The 23,508-nt window shown below is 50.0% G+C and overlaps 1 protein-coding gene across 1 annotated transcript in view; it reads left to right on the forward strand.

Moving 5' to 3' along the window:
• The window catches only part of CDC45 (cell division cycle 45), a 28,831-nt gene extending 5,454 nt beyond the window's left edge, over window positions 1-23,377 (forward strand). Inside the window, exons 6-19 of the mRNA XM_090291160.1 lie at window positions 892-947; window positions 2,120-2,168; window positions 3,507-3,568; window positions 4,824-4,874; window positions 6,268-6,387; window positions 8,010-8,141; window positions 8,426-8,524; window positions 9,104-9,265; window positions 15,150-15,288; window positions 15,421-15,504; window positions 16,743-16,861; window positions 18,540-18,616; window positions 21,747-21,813; window positions 23,248-23,377. Coding sequence (XP_090147286.1) covers window positions 892-947; window positions 2,120-2,168; window positions 3,507-3,568; window positions 4,824-4,874; window positions 6,268-6,387; window positions 8,010-8,141; window positions 8,426-8,524; window positions 9,104-9,265; window positions 15,150-15,288; window positions 15,421-15,504; window positions 16,743-16,861; window positions 18,540-18,616; window positions 21,747-21,811 — 1,215 coding nt within the window. The 3' untranslated portion in view covers window positions 21,812-21,813; window positions 23,248-23,377. The remainder of the gene's footprint in view (window positions 1-891; window positions 948-2,119; window positions 2,169-3,506; window positions 3,569-4,823; window positions 4,875-6,267; window positions 6,388-8,009; window positions 8,142-8,425; window positions 8,525-9,103; window positions 9,266-15,149; window positions 15,289-15,420; window positions 15,505-16,742; window positions 16,862-18,539; window positions 18,617-21,746; window positions 21,814-23,247) is intronic.
• Window positions 23,378-23,508: the final 131 nt, after the last annotated feature.

Here is a 23,508-nt window from a genome sequence, read left to right on the forward strand (position 1 = left end):
GTGGGAGGGAGGTGTTGAAAGGGTGAGTGTCCAGGCTTCAACTTGACATTTGCTGGGGTGGATGGGGGTGAGGCCACGGCATTTTTGGTGGTATTGTCTAAAAGTTCTTTGTCTTTTATGGCTGTTTCTTCCTGATACTTTGGCTTTTGTTGGTTTTTTATTTTATTTATTTATTTTTTTGCCTGCAATTGTTGGTGTTATTAGGGCACCAGTTTCTTCAGCTCCAAGTTTGCAATATATGAGCCAAAAATAAAACCCAGGGAATTTTATCAGGGTATCATTCCTCAGGTCCTGGGGTCCCTAGCTGGTGAGCCTTTCTCTCCGCCTTTCAGAGTCTTATTTTGTATTACATATAATATCAGGGTTTTTAGGTATAGTTAGCGGACAGACAGGGAAAACATGTTTATTGCATATTCCTGGAAGCAGAAGTCTCAGGACGTTTAAAACTGCCACACTGCCTTATGCCTTGGTGTGAGAACTAAATGAGACTGTGCTTGTATAATTAGAGTAGTAACTGACACATGGTAGGATGTAAGAAACATTAGCTCTTATTAATCTCGTGGGGAGGCCAGTATGAGGTAGCCGAGCGCTTATCCCAGATCACATGGTGGTGGGGGCGATGGAAAGCTGAGGCAGACAGAGTGTAGCCTGAGCAGACCCTGGGGAAGCATCCCCTCTTGTCACAGTGTCTTCAGTGCTGATGGGCCAGAGGGGTCCCAGCCACCCCCGCCTCATCTCCCTTCTGCAGGAGCAGACTGCTCGAGTCATAGGAATGACCCATGTTTTGAATCTGAGCCCAGTGGCTTCTGTCAAATCAGAACCGTCTTGGGCTGTGGGGATAAATTCCTGCCTCATTTGTTTAATCTTTTCTTTTCTTTGTTCCTGTATCAGGAGATAGTAGCACAAACCATGAAAAGGAGAGAGCGAAGAGAATGGGAGGCCCGGAGGTGAGTGTGCCCTTCAAGCAACACCCCACTCTCTCTGTGGGTCTGTGGCGTCACTGACACCGGTTTTTTCCCTGGGAGCTGCATGCATTTTTTTCCACTTGAGGGTAATTTGTTTAGTTTAGAACCTCTGGGCCAGTGGCTCCTCTAGTGAGCATGTGATCCCTGATTGGAGGGACAACTCTGGGTCCTTTTTGTAGTGGTCCTGGTACCATGAGTGACAGAACCAGACCCAAAAGTCTCCCAAATACATGCCATCTGTTAAGGATGACAGCCCTGGCTCTTTTATTTTTATTGTTTTCCAGATATAGATAACTTATTTACAAATGAGTGAGATGCTAATTGTGTAAAGCTTTTCATAGGAATAAAAGTATTAAAGAAAACTTAAGTTATCCACAATTGCTTTTCCTACTGCAAATTTAAAAACTGAAGTGCTCTGAAGTAAAAATATTGGATAGGTTATTCTAGTTGGAAGTGAATGTGCAGCAATGCCCCTGGGCTGGGAACGCCTTGCTGGATCCAATTGTTCAAGGTCAGGCTGCTGTGCCCTGCTGTTCCTTGTGGAAGGACAACAGAAAACTTTCGGGAAGTGTAAGAAAAGAAAAGTGAATATAATCTACTTTCACTAATGAGAAGAGATTCTGGCTTTGGATTGATCTTCCTGGGTTATTTATACTTGCACAGACGTGTATTTTATGTAATCATGATAGGCACTAATTTCTTATTTTTCTACCTAATATACCCTTTTAGATAGTCCAAACAGCCTTCATAACCACATAGTAATTAATTGGCTGTTCTCCTTTTTGAACTGTATATTGCTTCAGTATTTTGCCGTGACAGGTAAGCCTGCAGTGAACAACCCTGTGCATATAGCAAGTTTGGTCTTGCTTGTTCCTTTGAATTGTTGTCTGGGGGTAATTTCTCAGAAGTGCCGTTCTGGGACTGTGCCGTTGTACATCTTCCATTGCCACAGGCGGTTTGCATTTATATGACTCCCTTCCCGGCCTTGTGCCCATATACTCCAAGAGAGAGTCAATAAGTGAAAGCAAAGACTACCAGGACTTTAGTTGCATTTCTTAGAGTATTGTGGATTTTAGCATTTTTCCCAAACCTTTGGCTCCCTGAACTTCCTATTGAAGACCTGTGTTTTATGTCTCACTTTTATTTTATTACAGAAGAGACATCCTCTTTGACTATGAGCAGTATGAATATTATGGGACATCGGTAAGTATGGATGGTGGAATTCACTACAGAGTTCTGACTTGGGCGGGATCAGTGCCCTGAAACCTGAGGAGGAATGAGCATAGTTTTAGAGCTACAAAAGCCTGGTTTGAATCTGAGCCTTACAGTTTCCTGCTGTGTGGTCTTGGGGAGGAGGTATAGCCTCTCTGAGCCTGAAATTCCTCCTCTTCCATTAAAGGAAGAGAACAATCTTCATTTCAGAGGCAGTTTTAGTATGAGCCCTCACACCCAATAAGTGCCCAAAGAATAGCAGTGATCATTTTTATCCATCATCGGAAACGTAGAACTAGTCTATATTAGCCTCTGTGCAAGAGGATAAAACTGGAGACTTATAAAAGGCCTCTCAGTGTACATTATGGAATGGAATTTCATATAGAGAACCTCCTCTGTTGGCGCCAGTAGTGTTGAGCAGAGCTCAGGGCCTTAAGGAGGTCTGAAAAATAAGTTTCCAGTAAAACATGCTATATTTGGTCCCGAGGCGTTGAACATATTTCCAATGTCTCTTTTATGTTAAGGTGCCACTGTCCTTTGAAGGATCATCCTTTTGCCCTCTCTGCTTTGCCCTGGCCAATGGGAAAGTCTTAAGCAGTGGGTAGGTGGGGGATGCTTACTCTGAGAAGGTGCAGACGGGGCAGCGGGTGCCCAGGTCCCTCTGGATATGTGGATGTTCCCTTGGAAATCTTCTCCCTAAAAGGAAACCTAGTATCTCACAGCTTAGGAGACTTTAGTGTCTTCTAGTCAGACACGGATCCTCCTTCATTGCCTCCTACCAAAACACACCCTGTGCTCACAGGGAGCTATATCCTTCTTCCATGGACAGTCGTGTTAGAAAGACCTTCCTCACAAGGGATGCTAAGGCCCCCTCCCTCTTTAATGTCCAGGTAACTGGAACCAAGGCCCTGTCTCACCTGGCCTTCCCTGAAATGTATTAGAAGCTGCCAGCCAGCCAGCCAGGAAGAGCATGTGGACAAAGGGTCATGAAGATGATGAGGTCCCTGCCCTCCCAAGTTCATTGCCTCTGTTGGGTATCAACAAGGGACCCAGTGAAATGTGTAGAGGCCCCAGTACATGCTGTGCCTGGCTGCCCTCCCTTGCTGGATGAAGTGTATGCATAGTAATGAATTTAGTTAGCAGAGGAGACAGTTCAGGTCACTTGAGTTACACTGTCTTATTTAGTTTAGCCTAGAATCCACTTACATACCCTGGTCGGGCTGGGCCCTGGGCAGCTCAGGTCTGGCCTGGCTGTGTGGCCTGGCCCCAGTGTATGCCCCTTCCATGAGCAAGGCTACCTCTGGACTTAGGCTTCCCTTTTTCTTGCAGTCAGCCATGGTAATGTTCGATCTGGCATGGATGATGTCCAAGGATCTGAATGACATGCTGTGGTACGTAGTCTCTAGTCAAGGTCAGTGCCACGTGTGACTTCCTTCTAGTATCTGTCTCCTCCCACAGTGAAGACAGGGTCTGAGGAAGATGTCACCGTGTACACCTCCTTATGCCAACTGGGAACGTTGGATGCAGCTCCCTTTCTGGGAGTGTGCATGGCCCTGGTTTTCTTTCTAACTCTTTCTAACTGTGAGGCTCTCAGGACAGCACATGACTTCCCAGACGTGGAGGAAGCATGGCCAGTGCAGAGGGTCAGACAGTGGAGCCTGTGTACAGTGCCTCCCTTCCCATCCTACCACTGAGCCTTGCTGCCCAGGTTACCGAAGGAGCATGAGGTTTGAACAAGGCAGCCTATACTAGGCATCCTTGCAACCCTGGCATGTGGTGAAATCTGATGCAGGAAAAATTGTCTTGCCACCTCTGAGTTTGCTTCAAGCAGGAGCTCCTAGCACACCAGGGTGGAAAAAATCAGGAGGTAGGGTTGGTCCCAGGGATAACAGCCAGGTGGCATTTCCTGAAGAGGTCCCTGTGAGGTGGGAGCATGCTGCACTAAGATGGGGTGGGTGCTCCAGTGACCTACCTCCCACCCCCAGGGCCTCTCCTGCCTCACTTTGTGCCAGGTGTCCTTAGCTGTTTTCAGCTGTGGGTCTAGAGGGGCATCTTGAAGGATGCCGCCTAGGACCAGCAGATGGCACATACTTGGGGTCCTGGTCCCTGCTGCTGTGGACTGTCTGACCCAGGGAAGTCAGGTCAGCCTAGAACTCTGTTATCTCATCCATAAAAGATAAGCTTGGAGAAGGAATCTTGAAAGGTTCTTAAGGGGCCCAAATGCTGTTACTCTATGTCCCACCGTTTACACTGGAAGAACAGTGAGCCGTGGATGTGATGACGGTATGCTTTTCTGCGGGCATATCGCAGAGAGAGGGGTAATGTGTGGGCTTGGAGAGACAGAGTGAGGCACAGAGGCCTGAGCATGGGTGGCCGCCGCGGTCCTGCTCTGGCAACATGAGGGCGGAGAGTGGCGGGCACCCCAGGAGACAGAGAGCAGTGCCCTGCGTCCTTGTCCTAGATCTCCCTCCTTGAGATCACAAGCTCCTGCAATGACGACACCGAATCAGGAGCTCTGAGTCTCCATCATCTCTCTACCCTGAGAGGGACACTGCCTTTCTGAAGGTGGGCCTGGGTCTGGCCACGATGGCAGGATGCTCCTGCCTCTCCTGTTCTGTTCACTGCTTCATTGTCCTCTCCTTTCAGGTGGGCCATCGTTGGACTAACAGACCAGTGGGTACAGGACAAGATCACCCAGTAAGGATGCACTTCCTTGGGCTGTCCCGGTCGGCCTGTGTTGCAGTGATGTACACATATTGGCTGCAGCCTCTGAGTTTGCAATGGGGAGTGGTTGGCAGCATCACTGCAGAGCCCCACTGAGGATGGGCTGGCCTTAGGCCTGGGTCCTTGTCACCAAGGAAGGGCTTTGTACCAGGAACTCATGTGGCCTTATTGTGGACATTTCGTCCACCCTTGGGGAGCCCACCAGGTGGAGCCAGAGGTGAGAGGAGGGAGCCCAGAGTCCCAGCTCTGAGTGCTGGTTGTGCCCTGTCTTTGGGTATGGTCGAGGCTTGGGACATCGGGCAGGAGGAGGAGGTGAAGGCCCCAGGGGTCCTGTCAGGGAGGGTGGATGTGATCTCAAAGGCAAAGGGAAGGCTCGAGAGGGTTGCAAGAAGGGCTGGTATAGAATGAATCCTTTTTTGTCCCTTGGTGGGCAGAGTTTGGTGCTTGCTATTGGAGTCAGGTAGATAAGCTGAAAGGGCAGCCCAGAATGCAGATGCCAGGGGGGGCAGGGTGCCAGGGCTTTGTCTCATTCCCACTCCTCTGGTGGCCGTGAGGTGGGGACTCCCAGGGAATCAAAGGGACTGCAGCCCCAAGGCGCTAACCCTTCCCCAGGGGACCCAAGTCTGTTACTTGGTATTGCCCCAGACACAGCCCTGTGCCCCCTATTTTCTGCCCCCCCCCTCCCAAGTCTTGTAGTGTGGCCCAGGGAGTGGGAGGGTCCTGCTTTTCATAGGCCTGGGGCACTTCCTGGATCTGTCATCTTGGCCCAGCCTGCCACCCTGCTGGGCCTTCCTCCCCCTCCCCTGCTGAGGGCAGCATGGCCTGTGCGCAGCACCAGGCCCCATCTCTGGCCTGTGGCCTCCCGTTCAGAAAGGCTATGCTGTCATCATTCTGTTCAGTGACCGCCTTTATTTAGGTGGACCTGGACTTGGGTCTGCCCTTTCCTACTGTGCTCAAAAGCACTTCCTCTGCCTGGTCTACACCCTCTGCTGTGGATCACTGTCACGGGGTTCTGTCCACTTGATTGTAACTAGTGGGCAGTGCCCACTCTCAGGCCTCAAACACCCAGAGGAGAGTGCAGGGGAGGTGATGGTGGGGGAAGCTGGAGCTCACCCCTCCCAGCTCTGTCTGCTCAGCTCCCCCTACTCCCCAGCCCTGCTCCCCTCACTGCCCAGCCCTGCTGCCCCCTTTGCTGTGATGGTTTCAATGCAGAGGTGGGGGCCTTCCTTAGTCCTGGAAGGAACAACCTGCACGGTGGGCTGGCCCCTGAGCGTGTGAGGGGAGGCCCTGCGGGAGAGGGGAAGCTGTGGCAGTCTGCCTGTGAGGAGAGGAGGGAGCCCACCCGCCAGCGGTGCTTCTTTCCCAGGATGAAGTACGTGACCGACGTTGGCGTCCTGCAGCGCCACGTGTCCCGGCACAACCACCGGGACGAGGACGAGGAGAATGCCCTGTCCGTAGACTGCATGCGCATCTCCTTCGAGTATGAGTATCCTTGTGGCTCAGGCCTTCGGGTGCAGGCAGCACCCCTGCCTTCAGACGCTTGGCCCTGTTGTGTGCTATTTGTTTGTCACCTCTGCAGACCCCAGCTCCCGTCCTCTGTGTGTGGCATGCTTGCTGGCGGCAGAGCTGCAGGTTGTGCAGTTGTGGCTGCCGGGTCCCGAGGATGGGCAGCAGACGGGATAAGAGGCTTCGAGAAGAGGGGCCTCTTGTGTCCCTGGGTCAGGCAAAGCCCCAGTTACTGGGCAGCACGCTCTGCCTCACATTTCTGTGCGGCCTTGGCTTCTAGACACCACAGCTCTTTTTAGAAATGTTGCATATCTGTTTAGAGCTCTTTGTAGGCCTGGCACTAGGTGTATGTGAGTGATGGCATGTGGGACTGCCTGTGTGGTGGTGACAGTTCAGTGACATTTGCCGGCTACTGTCAAATCAGGGAAAAAGTGAGCCAGCATGTGATTATACAGAGTGGTGTTTTGTGAGGAGATCATGTGGGGTTTTGATGGAGTAACCAGGGAGCAATGGGAGCACGTTGCTCAGGAAAGTCCTTGGAGAGGCCCCAGCTCAGGCTGAGATTCAGCTATGCTCCATGGGAGGGAGAGCGGTCTGGGCAGAGGCTGTTGGCCATGCAGAGGCCCTAAGGTGGGCTTGAAGGGTAGGCAGGGTTTGGGAGTCAGAGAGGCCCGAGCAGGTGGCCCTGTGAGCCCAGCAGTGACTGAGTTCAGGTCTTGGTATTTAGAAGGCCCCCGGCCTGCCGATTTGAGGAAAAGAGACTGGATGGTGGCTTGGGTCAGACCGCGCGAGGCATGCTGCTGGGGTTGCTGCTTCGGCAGTGGGTAGAGTAAGGACAAGGACGGTGCCTCCCTTTCCCTGTGCTGGGTTGGCTGGGAATGAGTAAACATGGGTTTGGACAGATCATATGGGACATGTCCACAACAGGTGTCGGAAGAGGGGCTGGGTGTGGCATGTCCAGATGTGTGACATCACACCTGGGGTGTGGGCAGAGAAGATGGTGGCCCTGGAGTTCAGCTCTCTGGAGGGGCAGCAAAGAGGACACAGACTGCCATGTGCCCAGAGGCTGGTCAGGACGGGTGTGTTGGCAGGAGCGGTTTCACTCAGATGCGGGCAGGGCTGGCCTGGCATCCTGCCTGAGACCCTCCAGTGTGAGGAGAGGCCTTGGGAGGTGGGCACGTCCTCATACACAGCCTCACTATTGACCCCATGAGCACTGAGGGGTGTATTCAGGAGGAGGGGTGAGGATGGGGGCTTTCTGAGGGGGTCCCGGCAGGAGGATGGGTGGGGTGGAGGGCAGGGCCAGGTGGAGAACACAGGGAGCCCCAAGGGCTCTCTATGACCAGAGTATACAAGCTCTCAGGACCCCTTTACCCTAGTTTCCCTGTCTATCACCCAGAGATAATGGTGTACACCACCACCTCACAAGCTCTCTGTGTGGGTCAAATTAAGCTAAGAAGGTCAAAGAACTCCAGTTTACCCAGGCGGTAACTGGGTGCACGCTGGTGAGTGGGGCAGGCCATCTGTTGGAGCATCGGAAGTGGGCCGTCGCAGGGCGGGTGGGACCCCTGGTCACCGTGCAGCCTCCTTGACTGGGCCCAGCCTCTGCCTGGCGCTCTATCAGCACTGGTCCCTCCATGACAGCCTGTGCAACACGTGCTACACGGCAGCCAGGTTCAGGCTCTGGTCTGTGCACGGGCAGAAGCGGCTCCAGGAGTTCCTCGCAGACATGGGGTGAGTGACTGCCTGCCTTGGCCTGGAGTTCCCCACCCGGCAGCCCCCAAGGAAAAGCCCCTCTCCTTCGCTGTCACAGACTTGGTCGTAATATTTAGCTGCTGTCTGTTTCTGCCATGAGGTCCTCTCTCAGTTCCCAGAATGTCGCCTGAAGGCCCACACGGGATGCCTCTTGCTTACAAACACTGGGACCCCTTGTGGGGTTCTCTCCGTCCCTTTGGTGTTTCAGCATTCTCTGTTTGAAGCCAGGTTGCTCGTGTGCCTAATGCTTCCTGCCCTTCCAGTCTCCCCCTGAAACAGGTGAAGCAGAAGTTTCAATCCATGGACATCTCCTTGAAGGAGAATTTGCGGGAGATGATTGAAGAATCTGCGAATAAATTTGGGTAAACATGTTTTTCTGTATTAAACTACTTTAAGACTTCAGCTTTAACCACATTCCTAGATTAATGCAAAAAAACCAGGAATGCACAAATGAGCATGACCTGTCGAGCATTTCCTGAAGTTTTGAGTTCTCGCTGGGTTAAAAATAGGGCTTTTGTTAAGTGCGCAGAAGATACAGAATCCTCAAATCCTGGGGCTGAGGTGTGGATATTTGAGGTCAACCCAGAGTGTCCCTCAGTGGACACAGGAAACAGGCGTGGAAGAGAGCCCACTGGGGCAAGGTTCAGGCCAGCTCTTTCCAACCACGTTCTCTAGCGTAGCTGGAGGACCCGTGTCTGGCTGCTCCTGGCAACCCGGCCCAACGGCTGGTTATTGTTCTGCCCCCAACCAGATGGGCAGCTTTGGTCCTATGTCAGGGCTTCTAACCCCCTTCATTCTCTGACCAAAAGAGTTGTACTGCCATCGTGTATTGTGCGGGGACCAACAGCAGCACATTTTGCTGTTCTAGCCTCGTGGTGAGAACCCACTCACAGCATGAGGACACTCCCATGTGACAGCCACATTGCTTCCTCCTGTTGCAGGATGAAGGATATGCGTGTGCAGACTTTCAGCATTCATTTTGGCTTCAAGCATAAGTTCCTGGCCAGTGACGTGATCTTTGCTACCATGTCACTGATGGAGAGCCCTGAGAAGGACAGCTCAGGGACGGATAACTTCATCCAGGCTCTGGACAGTCTCTCCAGGTAGTTACGTGGCCGTGGCCATGTCCTCCAGCCCCTTGGGGCACCTCCTGCCCTCAACCTCACACTGTCCAGGGACCCCCGGAGTGTGGGGGTGACTGGCCTGCAGAAACTGCTGAAGTGCACATTGGGATCACAGTGCACCAGAGGGAGGGGCGCACGTGACACATTTCCTGTCCATCTTCAGTACATGTCACTTTCTCTTGAATTCTTTTTGTCTCTTTTTTTTTTCCTTTTGATTTCTAAAATTTTCTTTTTCAGTTCTTAAGGCATTATTTGTGGTGTTTATTCATACTTTTGTTTCTTCTAGTTGACTCTTCATTTCCCGTTCTTCATCTTTTATTTCTTTTTTTTTCTTATTTTACTTCCCAAGATGTCTTATATTATTTTTTAATGTCTTTTAGCTGGGTTTGAAATAGGATGAAACATTACAGTTTAGATCATTTGAGGGCATGTCTTATGATGCACTCATTGACGACAGGAATGCTGTTCTGCTCCTTAGTCTCTTTTTTTCTCCAATAGTTACTTTGAGAGGATTTGGCCTTGAAACTCATCTGTTGCTCATTTTCTTTGTGAATTTAGTTACCCTGGCTTTTAGGAGGAGGCATGATTCAGAACCTTTCTAACTCCAGAAAGCTGCCACTGTTGCTTTTCTGCAGTGTTAAAAAACATAGGGTCTTGCTTTCTGGGGTGTCCTGGTCTTGTTCCCTGGCATACTTTTTAAAAACAGCTTTACTGAGCTATAATTCACACATCATATACTTCATGCGTTTAAAGTATGCAATTCGATGGCTTTTAGTATATTCACAAGGTTGTGCAATCATCACTAATTTAAAAATCTTTTTATTGCCCCCCCCAAAACCCTGCTCCCCTTAGCCATTACTTTCCAAATACCCCATCTTTGTCAGCCCTAGGCAACCACTAATCTACTTTCTGTCTCCATGGATTTGCTATTCTGGACAATTCATATCATTTGGTCAGATAATACGTAGTCCTTTATGTCTGGCTTCTGTCACTTAGAATAATGTTTTCAAGCTTCATCCATTTTGTAGCATGGGTGAGAATTTTCTTCCTTTTTATTTCCAATAATTTTCTATTATAGGGATATACCACATTTTATTAGTCTGGTCATCAGTTGATAGACATTTGGGTAATTTCTTCCTTTTAACCATTATGAATCGTCGGCAGCCGTCCGTCTCGAGAGACGATGGTGTAGCTTCTTAAGAGTCTATCTGCACCGCCGAGAATGGCTGTGCAGTCCAACTCGGGAGTGACACGGTATCTGTCTCCTCCCGTGTTGAATCGACATCTTGTGATGACGCTGGAGTGTCCTCTCCAGTGAAGCTGAAGCTACAGAGCCTGGGCAGGGTGATATGGAGGGTGTGCTGTTGCCCATGCAGCAGACCCCCCCTCTCTTCGCAGCTGAAGGGTCCAAGGGAAAGACGGAGTCAATACAGCTTGGCTTCAGGTGCACCGCAGGAGTTGCCGGTGTTGACTACAACGTCAAACCGCCTTAGGGACTCCGGCTCCGGATTTTCTGTCGGGGTTTACTCCCTTAGCCTTTCCCCTGAAGAGGTATGCCGCAAGGCAGCGGAGGTTTTTTGGAGTCAGAGTTTTCCTTCTCTGATGTGCCCTGACTGGAAGATCGAACCAGCGACACTTAGCTCGCAGGCCGACGCTCAATCCACTGAGCCAAACCAGCCAGGGGAAACCATTATGAATAATACTGCCATAAACATGCACATATAAATTGTGTGAACATATCTTTTTATTTCTCTTGGGCATATGCCTAGGAATGGACTTGCTGGGTTATATGCTAAATCTGTGTTTAACCTTTTGAGGAGCTAATTGCCAGACTGTTTTCCAAAACAACTGCCCCATTTTATATTCTCACTGGCAGTGTATGAAAGTTTCGATTTTTCCATATCCTTGCAAACATTTGTTTTTGTCTTGTTTGATCAAGCCATGTTAGTGGGTATGCAGTGGTATCTTATTGTGGTTTTGATCTGCATTTCCTTGATGGTTAATGATGTTGAACAGCTTTTCATGTGCTTATGCGCTATTTGTATGTTTTGTTTGGAGAATTGTTTATTCACGTCCTTTGTCCATTTTTCAGTTGGGCTCTATTTGTTATTGAGTTGTAAGGATTGTTTTATGTATTCTAAATACAAATCCATTTTTATGTACATGATTTGCAAATGTTTTTTTCTCATCCTGTGGGTTGTCTTTTGATTTTCTTGATGTACTTTGAAGCACAAAAGTTTTAATTTTGATGCTTATGTTATCTATGTTTTCTTTTGTTTCTTGTGCTTTTGGTGTCATATCTGAGGAAGCATAGCTTAATTCAAGGTCATGAAGATTTACACTTTTGCTTTTTATAAGAGTGTTATAGTTTTGGCCTTCATATTAGGTGTATAATTTATTTGAGATTAACTTTTGTGTCTGATGTAAGGAAGGGGCCCAACTTAATTTTTTTTTTGCATGCGACATCCAGTTGATCTAGCACCATTTGCTGAAAAGACTTCTTTCCTCCATTGAATTATTTTGGCACCCATGTTGAAGATTGGTTGACTGTAAATGGGAAGATTTATTTGTAGGTTCTCAATTCTAGTTCATCAATATACTTATTGCAGTACCACATTGTTTTGATTACTGCAGCTTTGTAGCAAATTTTGGCTATTCTGGGTTCCTTGGATTTCCATGAATTTTAGGATCAGCTTGTCATTTCTGCAAAGAAGTCAGATTGTATTGAACCTATAGATCAATTTGAAGAGTATTGCTATCTTAACAATGTTAAGTCTTCCAACTGATGAACATGGGGTGGTTTTTTATTTACTTAGAAACTTTAATTTCTTTCAACAATGTTTTGTAGTTTTTAGAGGATAAACTTTGCTCTTCTTTTGTTAAATTTATTCCTAAATATTTTATTCTTTTTGATGCTGTTGTAAATGGACTTGTTTTCTTTTCTTTTTTTCATTGCTACTGAATAAATACAGTTGATTTTTTGCATATTGACCTTATATTCTGCATTGTTGCTTAACTTGTTTACGTGTTAGTGCCAGTAGTTTTATAGAGGATTCCTTAGGACTTTCTATATACAAGATCATGTCATATGCAAAAAGAGGTAGTTTCACTTCTTCCTTTCCAATCTGCCTTTTATTTCATTTTCTTGCCTGATTGTGCTGGCTAGAACCTTCACTAAACCCCTATGTGTTTTCATCTGCACCCTCTCTTTCCTTTTCGTATTGTCCCTAACTTGCTCAATTTTGATTGAGCAGTTTCTCCTTAGTGAGAGGCCCAGTGTGGAAAGGCTCTCTTGCCTGTCAGTTGGGCCTCCCAGGGCTAGACTGCTCCAGCCCCCTCGTCTTTACCACACCCCTTGTACTCTAACAAGTCCCCTCACACTCTCCTGCTTGGGTAGGGCAAAACTCCTCTTAGTGTTCCCCAATTGCCTGTAGTTTTCATCATCCTTAAGTCTTGTTGCCTCTCTGCTCCCTCCCACACTGACATTGACAATGTACCAGTTGGTGGCCTGTTTTTACTGGCTTCTATTAGGGGGTTTGTATTGTAAGTGTGGGTCCAGGGGTTTTGGTTTGGAGTTGCTCTGTGTATTTTTATCTGGAAACATGGGCAAATCCAAAAACTAGTTCTGTCAACTGCTACCTTCATCCCAGGATTGATGGGTCAGTTTTAGACATTGTCTGCTGACTTCCTGCTATGACAAAAGAGCATTTCATTTTCCCACCTTTGTGCTCCTTCCCCTCCTGTTGTTATAGTCTGTCACTATTTTTAGTTTCTTTGTGACTTCAATATACTTACGTCTTGTTCTATCACCAGTGTCTCTGGTCTCCCTTCTTTGTAAGAAAAGGGTGTCAGCATCCCTACTTTTCTCCTCCCCATACTTCCCAGTTCCTGAAATCTATGCTTTTGCATTTTAAAGATTGAGAACACTTAATCTGGAGGTAGAGATTAGAATGTGAGTCATCTCATTTTTGGCTAAGGTTGAGTCTAAAAGATGAAAATCAATAAATAATGTTACTTCATTGTGTTATTAAAATATTTCAGAATCACCCTGGTCAGTGAGGCTCAGTTGGTTGGGTGTCATCCCTCAATGTGATTGGTTGCTGGTTCGATTCCTGGTCAGGGCACATGCCGGGGTTGCAGGTTTGGTTCCCAGTCAGGACGCATACAGAAGGCAGCTCATCCATGTTTCTCACGTTAATGTTTCTCTCCCTCTCCTTCTTTCTCCCTTACCCTCTCTAAAATAAAAAATTAAAAAGAATAAAATTTATTTAAAATATTTCAAGAGTCAATGATGAGCGGTGATTACTTTATTTTCTAGTATAGCTCTTTGTTTTTCCTGGAGCTCTTAATTGTCTCTTTTATCATATCCAGTTTTTTCTCAGCTCTCCGTTCAGCAGGTGTTCCCTGAGCCCCATTGTCCGTGAGAGCCTAGATTCTGCCTTTGACTCTAGCCTGGACCTGCAGCTCCCTCTGCCTGCTGCCTGCTGCCTGCTGCAATCTTGGATGGCCCTTGACTGCACCCCTGGTTTGGAGCCAGCATTTCTTGGGATCCTTGTCTTTTGTCTTTTTTTTTTTTAAACTCATTTTGCTAGAGCACAATTCTAGCATAACTTTTATTAAAGAGTGTGTGTAAGGTATAAATATTCTGAGTTCTTACACATCTGGCAATACCTATTCTACCCTCCTCTGATTGCTGGTTTAGCTCATAATAGAATTCAAGGTGGAACGAAATTTCTTGTTGAATGTGGATTCTATTGCTCTCCTGTGTTCCAGCAGCCAGTGGTGCTAATGAGAAGTTTGAGCCGTTTTGGGTCCGTTGTTTTGTAAATATGTTCCCACCCTATCTGAATTTCTTCTTTTATTCTCAGTGTTCTGGAATTTCATAGTATGTTTTTGTGCTAGTTCTTTACTACTCCCCCAGCGCGCACACTACTCCCCCAGCGTGCACACCTTTATACATCAGTGGTTTTTCTTTTCTTTCGAGGCTTCTAGAACAATTCTCTGTTTCTTATTTTTGTCTTATATTCCCATGTTTTCGTCTTGTTATGGATGTTAAGGAAGCTTTTCTTGACTGTCCTCTTGCCTTTAAAAGAGACTTTTTTATTTTTTGCAGTTATTTTACTTTCCACAGACACTTTCTAGTTTCAGATGATTCCTTTTCCATAGCATCCAGTTCTTGGTTTATGAAAGTATTAGTTGCCCAAATCTCTCTGAAGGTACTAGAGTTCATTTTCAGTTTTCTTTTGTTCTTCAAATTACTTCTATTTCCTCTAGGGTCATTTTTTCAGGTCGCAGGTATTTCTCAAATGTCTGGGGTTTTTTTGCATTCAAGTGGGGGTATGGACCCTGGGTCTCTGGGCACAGCCTGCCAGCGAGAAGGCATCACTTCATCTTGATGGGCGGGCAGTCAATGTGCCACCTGCAGAGCTTTTAACTTCCGAGTGCAGAGGCTTTGCTTGTGGACCTCACTTCTCTATGAAGACTCATTTTAATGTACTCAGGGGAGAGCCCTCCATTTGCGGGGAAGGGTAAAGACCTATTTGTCAGGTGGTGGGGTCCCTGGTCCTCCCCCCAGCCCTTGCCCAGGCCACTCCTGTCAGAGCCCTCCAGACAGCTCCCAGGGCCTGCTGGGCAGGGTCTTTTCCTGCTTTTGGCTTTTAGTCTCCTGTCTTCTGATGCCAGCACCCCTTCCCACCTCTCATGTCCATCGCTATGCGTTTATACATTGTTTATTCCTTCCTTATACACGAAAGGGAATGCAGAAGGGTGTGAAATCAACTGTCATCCCCACATCCCTTCCTGACCCAGGAACTGAGTGTTCTGTTTGACTCTGTGCTGAAGCCACGTGTCTGCTGTGTTACAGGGGTAACCTGGACAAGCTGTACCGCGGCCTGGAACTTGCCAAGAAGCGGCTGCTGGCTACACAGCAGATCATCGCCAGCTGCCTCTGCACCAACCTCGTCATCTCCCAGGGCCCTTTCCTCTACTGCTCCCTCATGGAGGTCAGGCTTCCTGGGGCTACGGGCGGGCACTGGGTCTCTGGGCACAGCCTGCCAGCCAGAAGGCATCGCTTCCTCTTGCGGGGTGGGGTGTCAACCTGACGCTTTGTGGAGCCATCTGTCGTCTTCCCGCAGGGTACTCCAGACGTCGCGCTGTTCTCCAAGCCAGCGTCCCTGAGTCTGCTCAGCAGACACCTGCTCAAGTCCTTTGTGTATTCGGTGAGGAGCTGGGTGGGTGGATGCCAGAAGGCAGATGCTCAGTCAGTGCTCAGATGGGCACTGGCAGCTGGCCTTGGGTGCCGGTGGCTGCTCACCCACTGCAGGGTCTGGCAAACCCCTCCCTTTTTCTGAGCTGCGTTTCCCTCAGCTGACCCTTAGGAACCTCCCAGTTGTTTGAAGCAGACTTGCTTCCCTGCGAAAGTTTGTTTTCTGGGCTGATTTCCCCCTTTCTGTGTGTGGTTCTGTCTTCCCGTCTTCCCTTTGGCCTAACACCCTTCTTTCCCTTGGTCGGGACGCCCTCCCCTGCCCTTGCCCCAGCTCAGCTGTCATTATTGGGGCAGGGACCCTACCCTGATAACGTGAGCCCTTTCCCAGATGTGGCCAAGGAAAAGCTGATCCTGCACATTTCAGCAATCAGTCTGCTTCCAGGATAAGGGCTTACACTGGGGCTACTTTAGACAAATATTGGATAGAAAGCTGAGATTATCTAATACCCCTGAACTGACCAATAAAATTATTTAAAGACTGTCAAGTCATGACAAAAGGTACACTAGGGTATAATCAGGGGTTCTGAAGCTCTCTAGACTATTTCAGTCTCAGCCTCTTCATTTACCAGTTGTGTGATGTGAGATCTGTTATTTGACCTGAGCCTCAGTTTCCCTATCTATAGAATGGGTGAGTGAATACCCACTTCACAAATCCATTCATGTATCAGATGTTTATTAAACATCTACTCCCTGCCGGGCTCTGATGTCATAGGGTGGCCAACCAACCATATAGGTTAACATCCCAGAACGCCTCTCTGGCCTGGACAGACCAAGGCAGTTGGTCACCTTTGTTGTGGGGTGTGGGTGTCGTGGATGTAGCACTGAAGGAAACCCTCGAGTGTCCGTGCTGAGGAAGCATACATGCTAGTGAAGGGGCAGACAAGGAATGAGTACGTGCAGTACATGAGTACACACCGTGGGGAACCTTTCCCTCCACAAGGCAGGATGAGGGCGAAGGGCTTGGTTGGGGAGGACCTCCTGGAAGAGACGATAATTGTCAGGACCTAAAGGAGGTAAGGGAGGGAACCGGTAGTACAAAATGAAGATGGAGCAGCCCATCGGGGCTTGAGCATCTCTTCTGGTGATATGGAGCTCCTGAAGGCTTCTGGGGAGTGAGCAGTTGGCTCTGTCAAGGTCCTGGGCGCACTCACCCGGTGGGGCCATGACTGAGGGTGTATTTTGCCTCCACAGACAAAGAACCGGCGCTGCAAGCTGCTGCCCTTGGTGATGGCTGCCCCACTGAATGTGGAGCAAGGGACAGTAACAGTGGTGGGCATCCCCCCGGAGACTGACAGCTCAGACAGGAAGAAGTGAGCCTTGGTCCACATGTCCTGGGCACTTAGTGGGAGCATAGGGGTGTCATTGGCTCATGAGCCCTTTGGAGTTGGGTGAGGTTTCGCCTCAATGCCACACCGAGGACACCCTTTTCCTCCATGCGGCAGGCCTGTGAGGGCTTCAATCCACAGGTGGCAGGTTACCCTATCTCCTGTTGGACATTCATGCTCTTTCCACTTTGTTATTAAGGACATACCAGTGGGCTTGAAAATACACAGGCTCATCTTGCACTTCTGAGAGGTGTTTCCCACGTCTTCTAGTTATCCTTCTAGCCCTTGCCTGCACCTTCAGTGCTGTGGTCTTGCCCTCCTCTTGCATCAGGTTTGGGTTTCCTCCTGCCCACTCCTTCCAGACCAGGTGTTGACCATCAGGTAGGGCCGAGGGTCTCCCTAGTTCTCCCTGCTGCCCCTCCATGTTCTGCAAACTGGAGAACCTGGTGGCTAATTTCAGGGGCTGCCTGTCACCGTACTTAGGTGTCTTTGCCTCGTAGGTGTGATCAGTGCCTCGTGTCTAGTGTTCCCAGCAAATTCCATAGGCCACTCTGGACTGATACTGACTGATAGCGGTAGCAGGAAGCTGCCATCCCGCTTCCTGGTGGGACAGCTTGGGGCACCAAGGATCAATGAGTGTCCTGTGCCCCTCATTTTTCCCAACTGGCCTTCATTGGCCTTGGCTGTGGAGGTCGTCAATATAGATCAGTCCTAGCTCCACTGTGGTGAGCTTTGACCTCCTTTGTGTGCAAAGACCATGGAGAGACAATGGACTTTTTAAAGACAAGTGCTCCTCTGTGGCTAGGCTGCTCTTCAAAGCTTCTTCATGGGTCTCCACAATTCATGATCACACAGCTCGTAGCTGTCCAGAGCTCCTGGCCTGGATTCCCAAGGTGTCCAGTAAGCACTTCCTCCGTGGGTCATCACAGCCACCTGCATCCTCCCTCCAGCTGTCAGTTTGTCATTATATGTCATACATGTAACCATGTTTAGTGTTAGCTCTGACTCATGTGCACAGTCCCTTGTAGAGTTGCTATGGAAGCTTGAAGCACATGCCCCTCTTGCCTGTACTCCATGGTGGGCCAAGAGCCCCTTACCCACAACTCACTCCTTCCATTGGCCCTGCTGCCATGGCCCTGAGCCCCCAGGGGCTGGACCCATGCTCTAGGCTGTCTCCCTGCTGCCCTATGCTCTCAGCAGCTCAGGGTACTCCTGCCTCCTGTCCTTGCTGGGCAGAATCCCACCTGTGTGCCATAACCCAGCCCTGCAGCCTCTTCCCAGTGCTACCCTACTATGTGAGACCTGGTCTCAGCTGAGAGCCCCCCATCCATCCGTCTGCCTCTCACCTGCCCCAGATGCCAGCACAGTGCCACATGTGAGGGAGGCTGCAGCCAGAGCCCTGGGGGTATGGACGAACATTCACTCCCTGAGGGCTGGGAAGGACTCAGTTGGGTATAGGTGGGAAGCAGCAGTGAGAGGCGGTGACAGTCCAGTGAGTAGTGGTGAGACCTCAGAGGGCAGTGGCGCAGGAAGGGATATGAGTGCTGATGGGCAGAACTGGCAGCTTAGGAGGAGTCTGGGCCTACTCTAGTGTTCTCCAGGGGTGTGGGAAGGGTCCATCACATTGGCCAGACCCTTACTGTGCCTCTTTATGTGTTTGCAGCTTTTTTGGGCGGGCATTTGAGAAAGCAGCAGAGGGCACCAACTCCCGGACACTGCACAATTACTTTGACCTCTCAGGTAAGAGTGATGAATGGGGGCCCCTCACTTCAAAGTCAGCACTGGCCTTGGCACCAGGGAAGCTGGCATCACCAGAGGTACCCTGCCAGCGGGCCTATCATCCTGTTGGAAGCAGCCCTGTGCTGGCTTCTCTAGGCAGCTCAGGGAGCTCTGGCATGCCTCGCACCCTGCACCTCCTGTCTGGGCCCTGACGGGCTCCCAGGAGAGGGAACAGGTGTTGCCTAGGTAGCCATAGGCCTGGCCCTTGAGACCACTTCACCAACAAGCCTGGAGGACTGACCACCAGAGCCTCCAGGGCCCAAACTAACCCATCAAGGGCACCTGCCCCTTCTATGCGTCATAGAAACAGCAGGGCCTAAGCTCTCAGGGCTGTTGATCAAGTTGGCGACATAGGTAAATGCAGTATTCACATCCTCCCATGATCACATCAGAATTACAACAACTATAGAACAATCATCACTGAGAACTGCCTGAAGTCTAGCTGAACAGAAGTCCTATAACTAAGGCTATGAAGTAGCAGCCACGTGGAGACTGGTAGGAGGAGTGGAGATGTGGAATGAGTTGGTCCCACATCCACCTATGGCAGTTAAAATTTGGGAGAAATTTCTTGACTGGGGGGTTCCCTGAGGAACGAGGAGTCCTAGCTCCACCCCAGACTTCCCAGCGCAGGGTTCCAGTGCCGGAAGGAGAAGTTCCCATAACTTTTGGCTGCATAAAGTAGCAGGGATTGTGGCTGAGTGAGACGAGACGAGAGCTTCTGGAGTCCCTGGTGTTCTTCCTAAAGGGCGGTCCGAGTATGGACTTACTTGGACTCAATTGCTCTGAGCTCCAGCGCTGGGGCAGCAGCTCGAAAGGCACCAGGGACATAAGAGGAGGAACTGAATTGTCTGACTTTGGGGCAGGAGCTGGAGGGGCAGCTTTGTCCCAGACAGAAGTGCTGCAGAAGCCATTGTTCCTTTGCTTAGCCCTCCTCCTGTAGGCTCAGGCAGATGCCGAATCTGAATCTCCATCAACCTGGCTAATATCTTCTGTTCTGCTCTGATGATTCCCTGAGACCCTGCCCTACCCAACTTGCAGGTGCACCCAAGCCACTTCCAGTGGAGTTTCAGCCTGCCCTTTTTTTATTTTTTAAGGTTTTATTTTGTTTTTAGAAATAGGGGAGAGAGGGAGAGAAACATCGATTTGAGAGAGAAACATCAATCGGTTGCTCTGCCTATGGACGGAACCCACAACCCAGGCATGTGCCCTGACTGGGAATTGAACTGGCCATCTTTTATTTTGTGGGATGATGCCCACCTGGCCATCTTTTATTTTGTGGGATGATGCCCACCTAGCTGAGCTGCACCAGTAAAGGCTCAGTCTGTCTTGGCTCATGCTGCAGGCTTTTCTAAAATCTCTCAAAGGTCAAACCTTAAACAGGTAGCATCTGGCCTTGGCATGCCCTGCATCTCTTGCTAAAGCAGCCGCAATGTTTGCACTGGCGGCATCCAGCCTTGGTTTGTGACTTGGCTTCTCCTGGGCCCAGCACAAGTGGTAACCATCTGCAGATCACTTTGTAGCAGGGTACAGACAGAAGACTGACCTTGGCCTGCACCGCCCAGGAGGCCCCAGAGCCAGTGCACCCAGTGGACAGCTTTACACCACGCCAGGGCACCACCCAACCACCTCTACAAGCAATGCACTGCAGGAGCATATTCGGCAGGCACCAGAGCCCTGCTGAAACGAGTCCTGACCCGTGGGGTAGGCCCCTGCACACAGATCCTCTGCTGTAGTTGCAGTAACAGACAGGGGGGCAGCCAAAAGGAGGCAAAGAAATATGTCCCAAATGAAAGAACAGGAGAAAACTCCAGAAAAAGAACTAAATAAAATGGAGACAAGCAATCTGCCAATGCAGAGTTCAAAAGTCTGGTTATAAGGATGCTCAGTGAACTTCGAGGAAGAATAGACAACTTCAGCAGAGACAGGAAACATAAAAAAGGACCATTCAGAAATTAAGAATATAATAACTGAAATGAAGAATACACTAGAAGGAATCAACAGTAGATTAAATGAAGCAGAGGATCAAATCAGTGATTTGGCAGATAGGCAGCAGAAAACTCCCAATCCGAATAGCAAAAAGAAAAAAATGAGAGTTTAAGGGGCCTCTGGGACAACATCACACGTACCAACATTCACATCATGGGGGTGCCAGAAGAAGAGAGAACAAGGAATTGAAAACCTGTTTGAAGAGATCATGACAGAAAACATCACTGAACGATCACTGCCATCAGAGACCCCATCTTCATCCCAGTTGCCTCAGTGTCTAGAGCTGGCTTCACACTGGGCCCACTCTGCATTGGATGGTTTCAATTTTACATCTGAGAAATGGGAGAGGTTGGTGCTGGCTGTCCCACAGGATGTCCTGGCCACACTCAGGGAGGGTTTGTGGGCCAGGAGCTGCTTGGCTTCCCCTGTGGGTGGAGATCGTGGGCGGGAGGCTCAGGGAGCTAGGCCAGTGCTGCCTGGGCGAGCTGGGCCTGGGGCTCCTGGAGCCACGACCCACAGCACAGATAGTTTCAGGACTAGGCCTGCCTGGCTTGCCCTCTGAGGAGGGCCCATGTGTTTGTCTGAGCCTGATCGCCCTCCAGAGACTAAGGCAATTTGCATCGTGTTCCCCCTCTACAGAAGAGAACACTGAAGCTGAGGGACTGGCTGGAGCAGGACAGAAGGCTGGCTTCCTGTCTGGCAGACTTCAGGGCCTCCTGCAGCCTGCTGTGGGCAGCACTCTGTCCAACAGGGCGGGAGGACCTGGTCTAAGTTGTCGCATCCCCCGTGTTCCCTCTGTTGCCTGTGGGTGCTGGTCCCCAGGCTGCCTGGGGTCTTCCCCACAGACCACAGCCCCAGCCTCACCAACAGGGCAGCTGGCAGTTTCTGAGGCTTAAATGCAGAGGGATGGAGAAGTATAACCTCTTAGTCCAGAATATTCTAGGCCATCAAGGAGCCAAGTCCATTCTGGAATGTGCTGGAGGGTTCCAGCCCTGGATGGGTGGGAAGAGGAAGTTAATGTGCTCTGACTTGTTTTTCTCACTTCCCCCTCACTCCCATCCCTACTCCTCCCGTCTCACCACATGTTTTTCTTTCATTACTGCAGTAATTGAACTGAAAGCGGAGGATCGGAGCAAGTTTCTGGACGCGCTTGTTTCCCTCCTGTCCTGAGGGTGAGTATGGGGGCAGCATGGGAGGGCCCCCGCCACAAAGCCAGGGCTGCTATCCACCCCCCACCCCCACCCCATCCCTGCTGTGGCTTTCCTACTCTTTTCCTCCTCAGGCCAGGCTTCTACTTGGGTTTCAAACTGGGGCAGGGCTCCTAAGATTTGGGGCCAGCACATTTTTCCCAAGAATGTCTGTCTCTGTGCTGGCGGCAACGCCACAGTGGGGCATTTGGGGGAGCTAATTACATGAAGTTCCTGGGACCCCTTCAGAAACAGCTGGCATTTGCCCTCTTCTTCCCAACCTCACTGTGGGTTGATCAACAGCCAGGGACACGCAGACCTCCTGGCACTGCTGGGAATGACGGTGCCCCTAGGGGCCACCCCTCCAGCCTGGCTTCAGGCCCTGGACTGGAGCCCCCAAGGGCCTCTATCCAAGCTCTTGTGTGCTTGACTTTTGAGAAAGCGAAGCTGTTGTCAGCCACTCAGTTGAGAATTATAAAATGTCCGCTCTCTGTGGGCCTGCACAGCATGTGGCTGTAACTGACAAACCTCTTTCTTAAGGGGCTCCTGAGGACATGGGACACAGCTGCCCAGGTCAGGGAGGCTGTTCTGTGCCTAGTGACCACTTCTCAGTACAGGACCCTAGGGCCCCCCACACCCAGCCCTGCCTCTCCCTGAGCCTGGGCTGGGGCCACTGCTGTGGCTGTCAGGCCTGTCAAGGCTCTGATGTAGGGAGGACCTTGTGCCAACCCAGGGTCCTCCTGCCTCCCCATCCATGATGAGCTGGAAGCTGTGAGAGCAGATGCCCTCCCCTGTTGGAGCCCAGTGGGCGCTGCTGAGAATGGCATAGGGGGTCTGCCGAACCCCACTGTCCCTCTGTCAGGTTGGGCTGGGGTACAGAGGTTTCTTGTTGGGGACGGGCTCTGGGGTCAGACCCTTAGGGTCTTTAGCAAGAACTTACCTGTTTCCTCTTTTAAAATGGAGTTGTTACCCCTTAAACAAGTGCTGAGCCTCCGCACAGAGCCGTAGGCATTAGTGATGATGCCAGTGCTACTGTGTGTCCTGCCACCAAGACAGGGTGCAGGGTGGGTCAGCCAGGAAGGGGGAGGAGCAGTGTGCTTGGGGTTGGCAGGGAGATGCTCCCTGCAAGGGGAGGGTTACCATGGGGCTGATGCTGGGCAAGCCACTGGGAAGGGTCTGCAAGGTAAGAAGGTGCTGGGGGTCCATAAGGCCTTCAGGTTGTAAGGCAGATGGCAGCCTAGACCTGGCCAGGAGGGTGCAGTGAGCACCTTGGTAGTTCTGGGGTGGCCCTCACCTCATGAGTGGTAGAGGCTACTCAGAAGCAGTAGCCTGACCTGTCAGAGGGAACGTTGGGGCAATGTCTTTACTTTGGGGAGACATCAGAATTGTTGAAATGTATTTCTGTTTTTTCTTTTCCAGAGTTGGATTTCTTCAGAAATGACTTCCTTCTCCTAATTTATATTAATGGGCTTTTATTTAGATTGTAAGTTATGGACATAGTTTTAAATGTATGGACAGTGGTTTTTAATGGAATAAAATACTTATTTTAGGTTCAGTGCTCCATTCTTTGCTCCAGTCACAGGGCCAGCATTTAGTTGTGCCCTTAGCCTTCTGCGGGTTTATAGGTGCCCTGAACACCCTTAAGCCCAGCAGGAAATGAGCATGGGTGGGGGGTGTCAG

The sequence above is a fragment of the Furipterus horrens genome, unplaced genomic scaffold (assembly GCF_987537825.1).
Source record: "Furipterus horrens unplaced genomic scaffold, mFurHor1.1.pri manual_scaffold_11, whole genome shotgun sequence".
Classification (NCBI taxonomy): Eukaryota; Metazoa; Chordata; class Mammalia; order Chiroptera; family Furipteridae; genus Furipterus; species Furipterus horrens.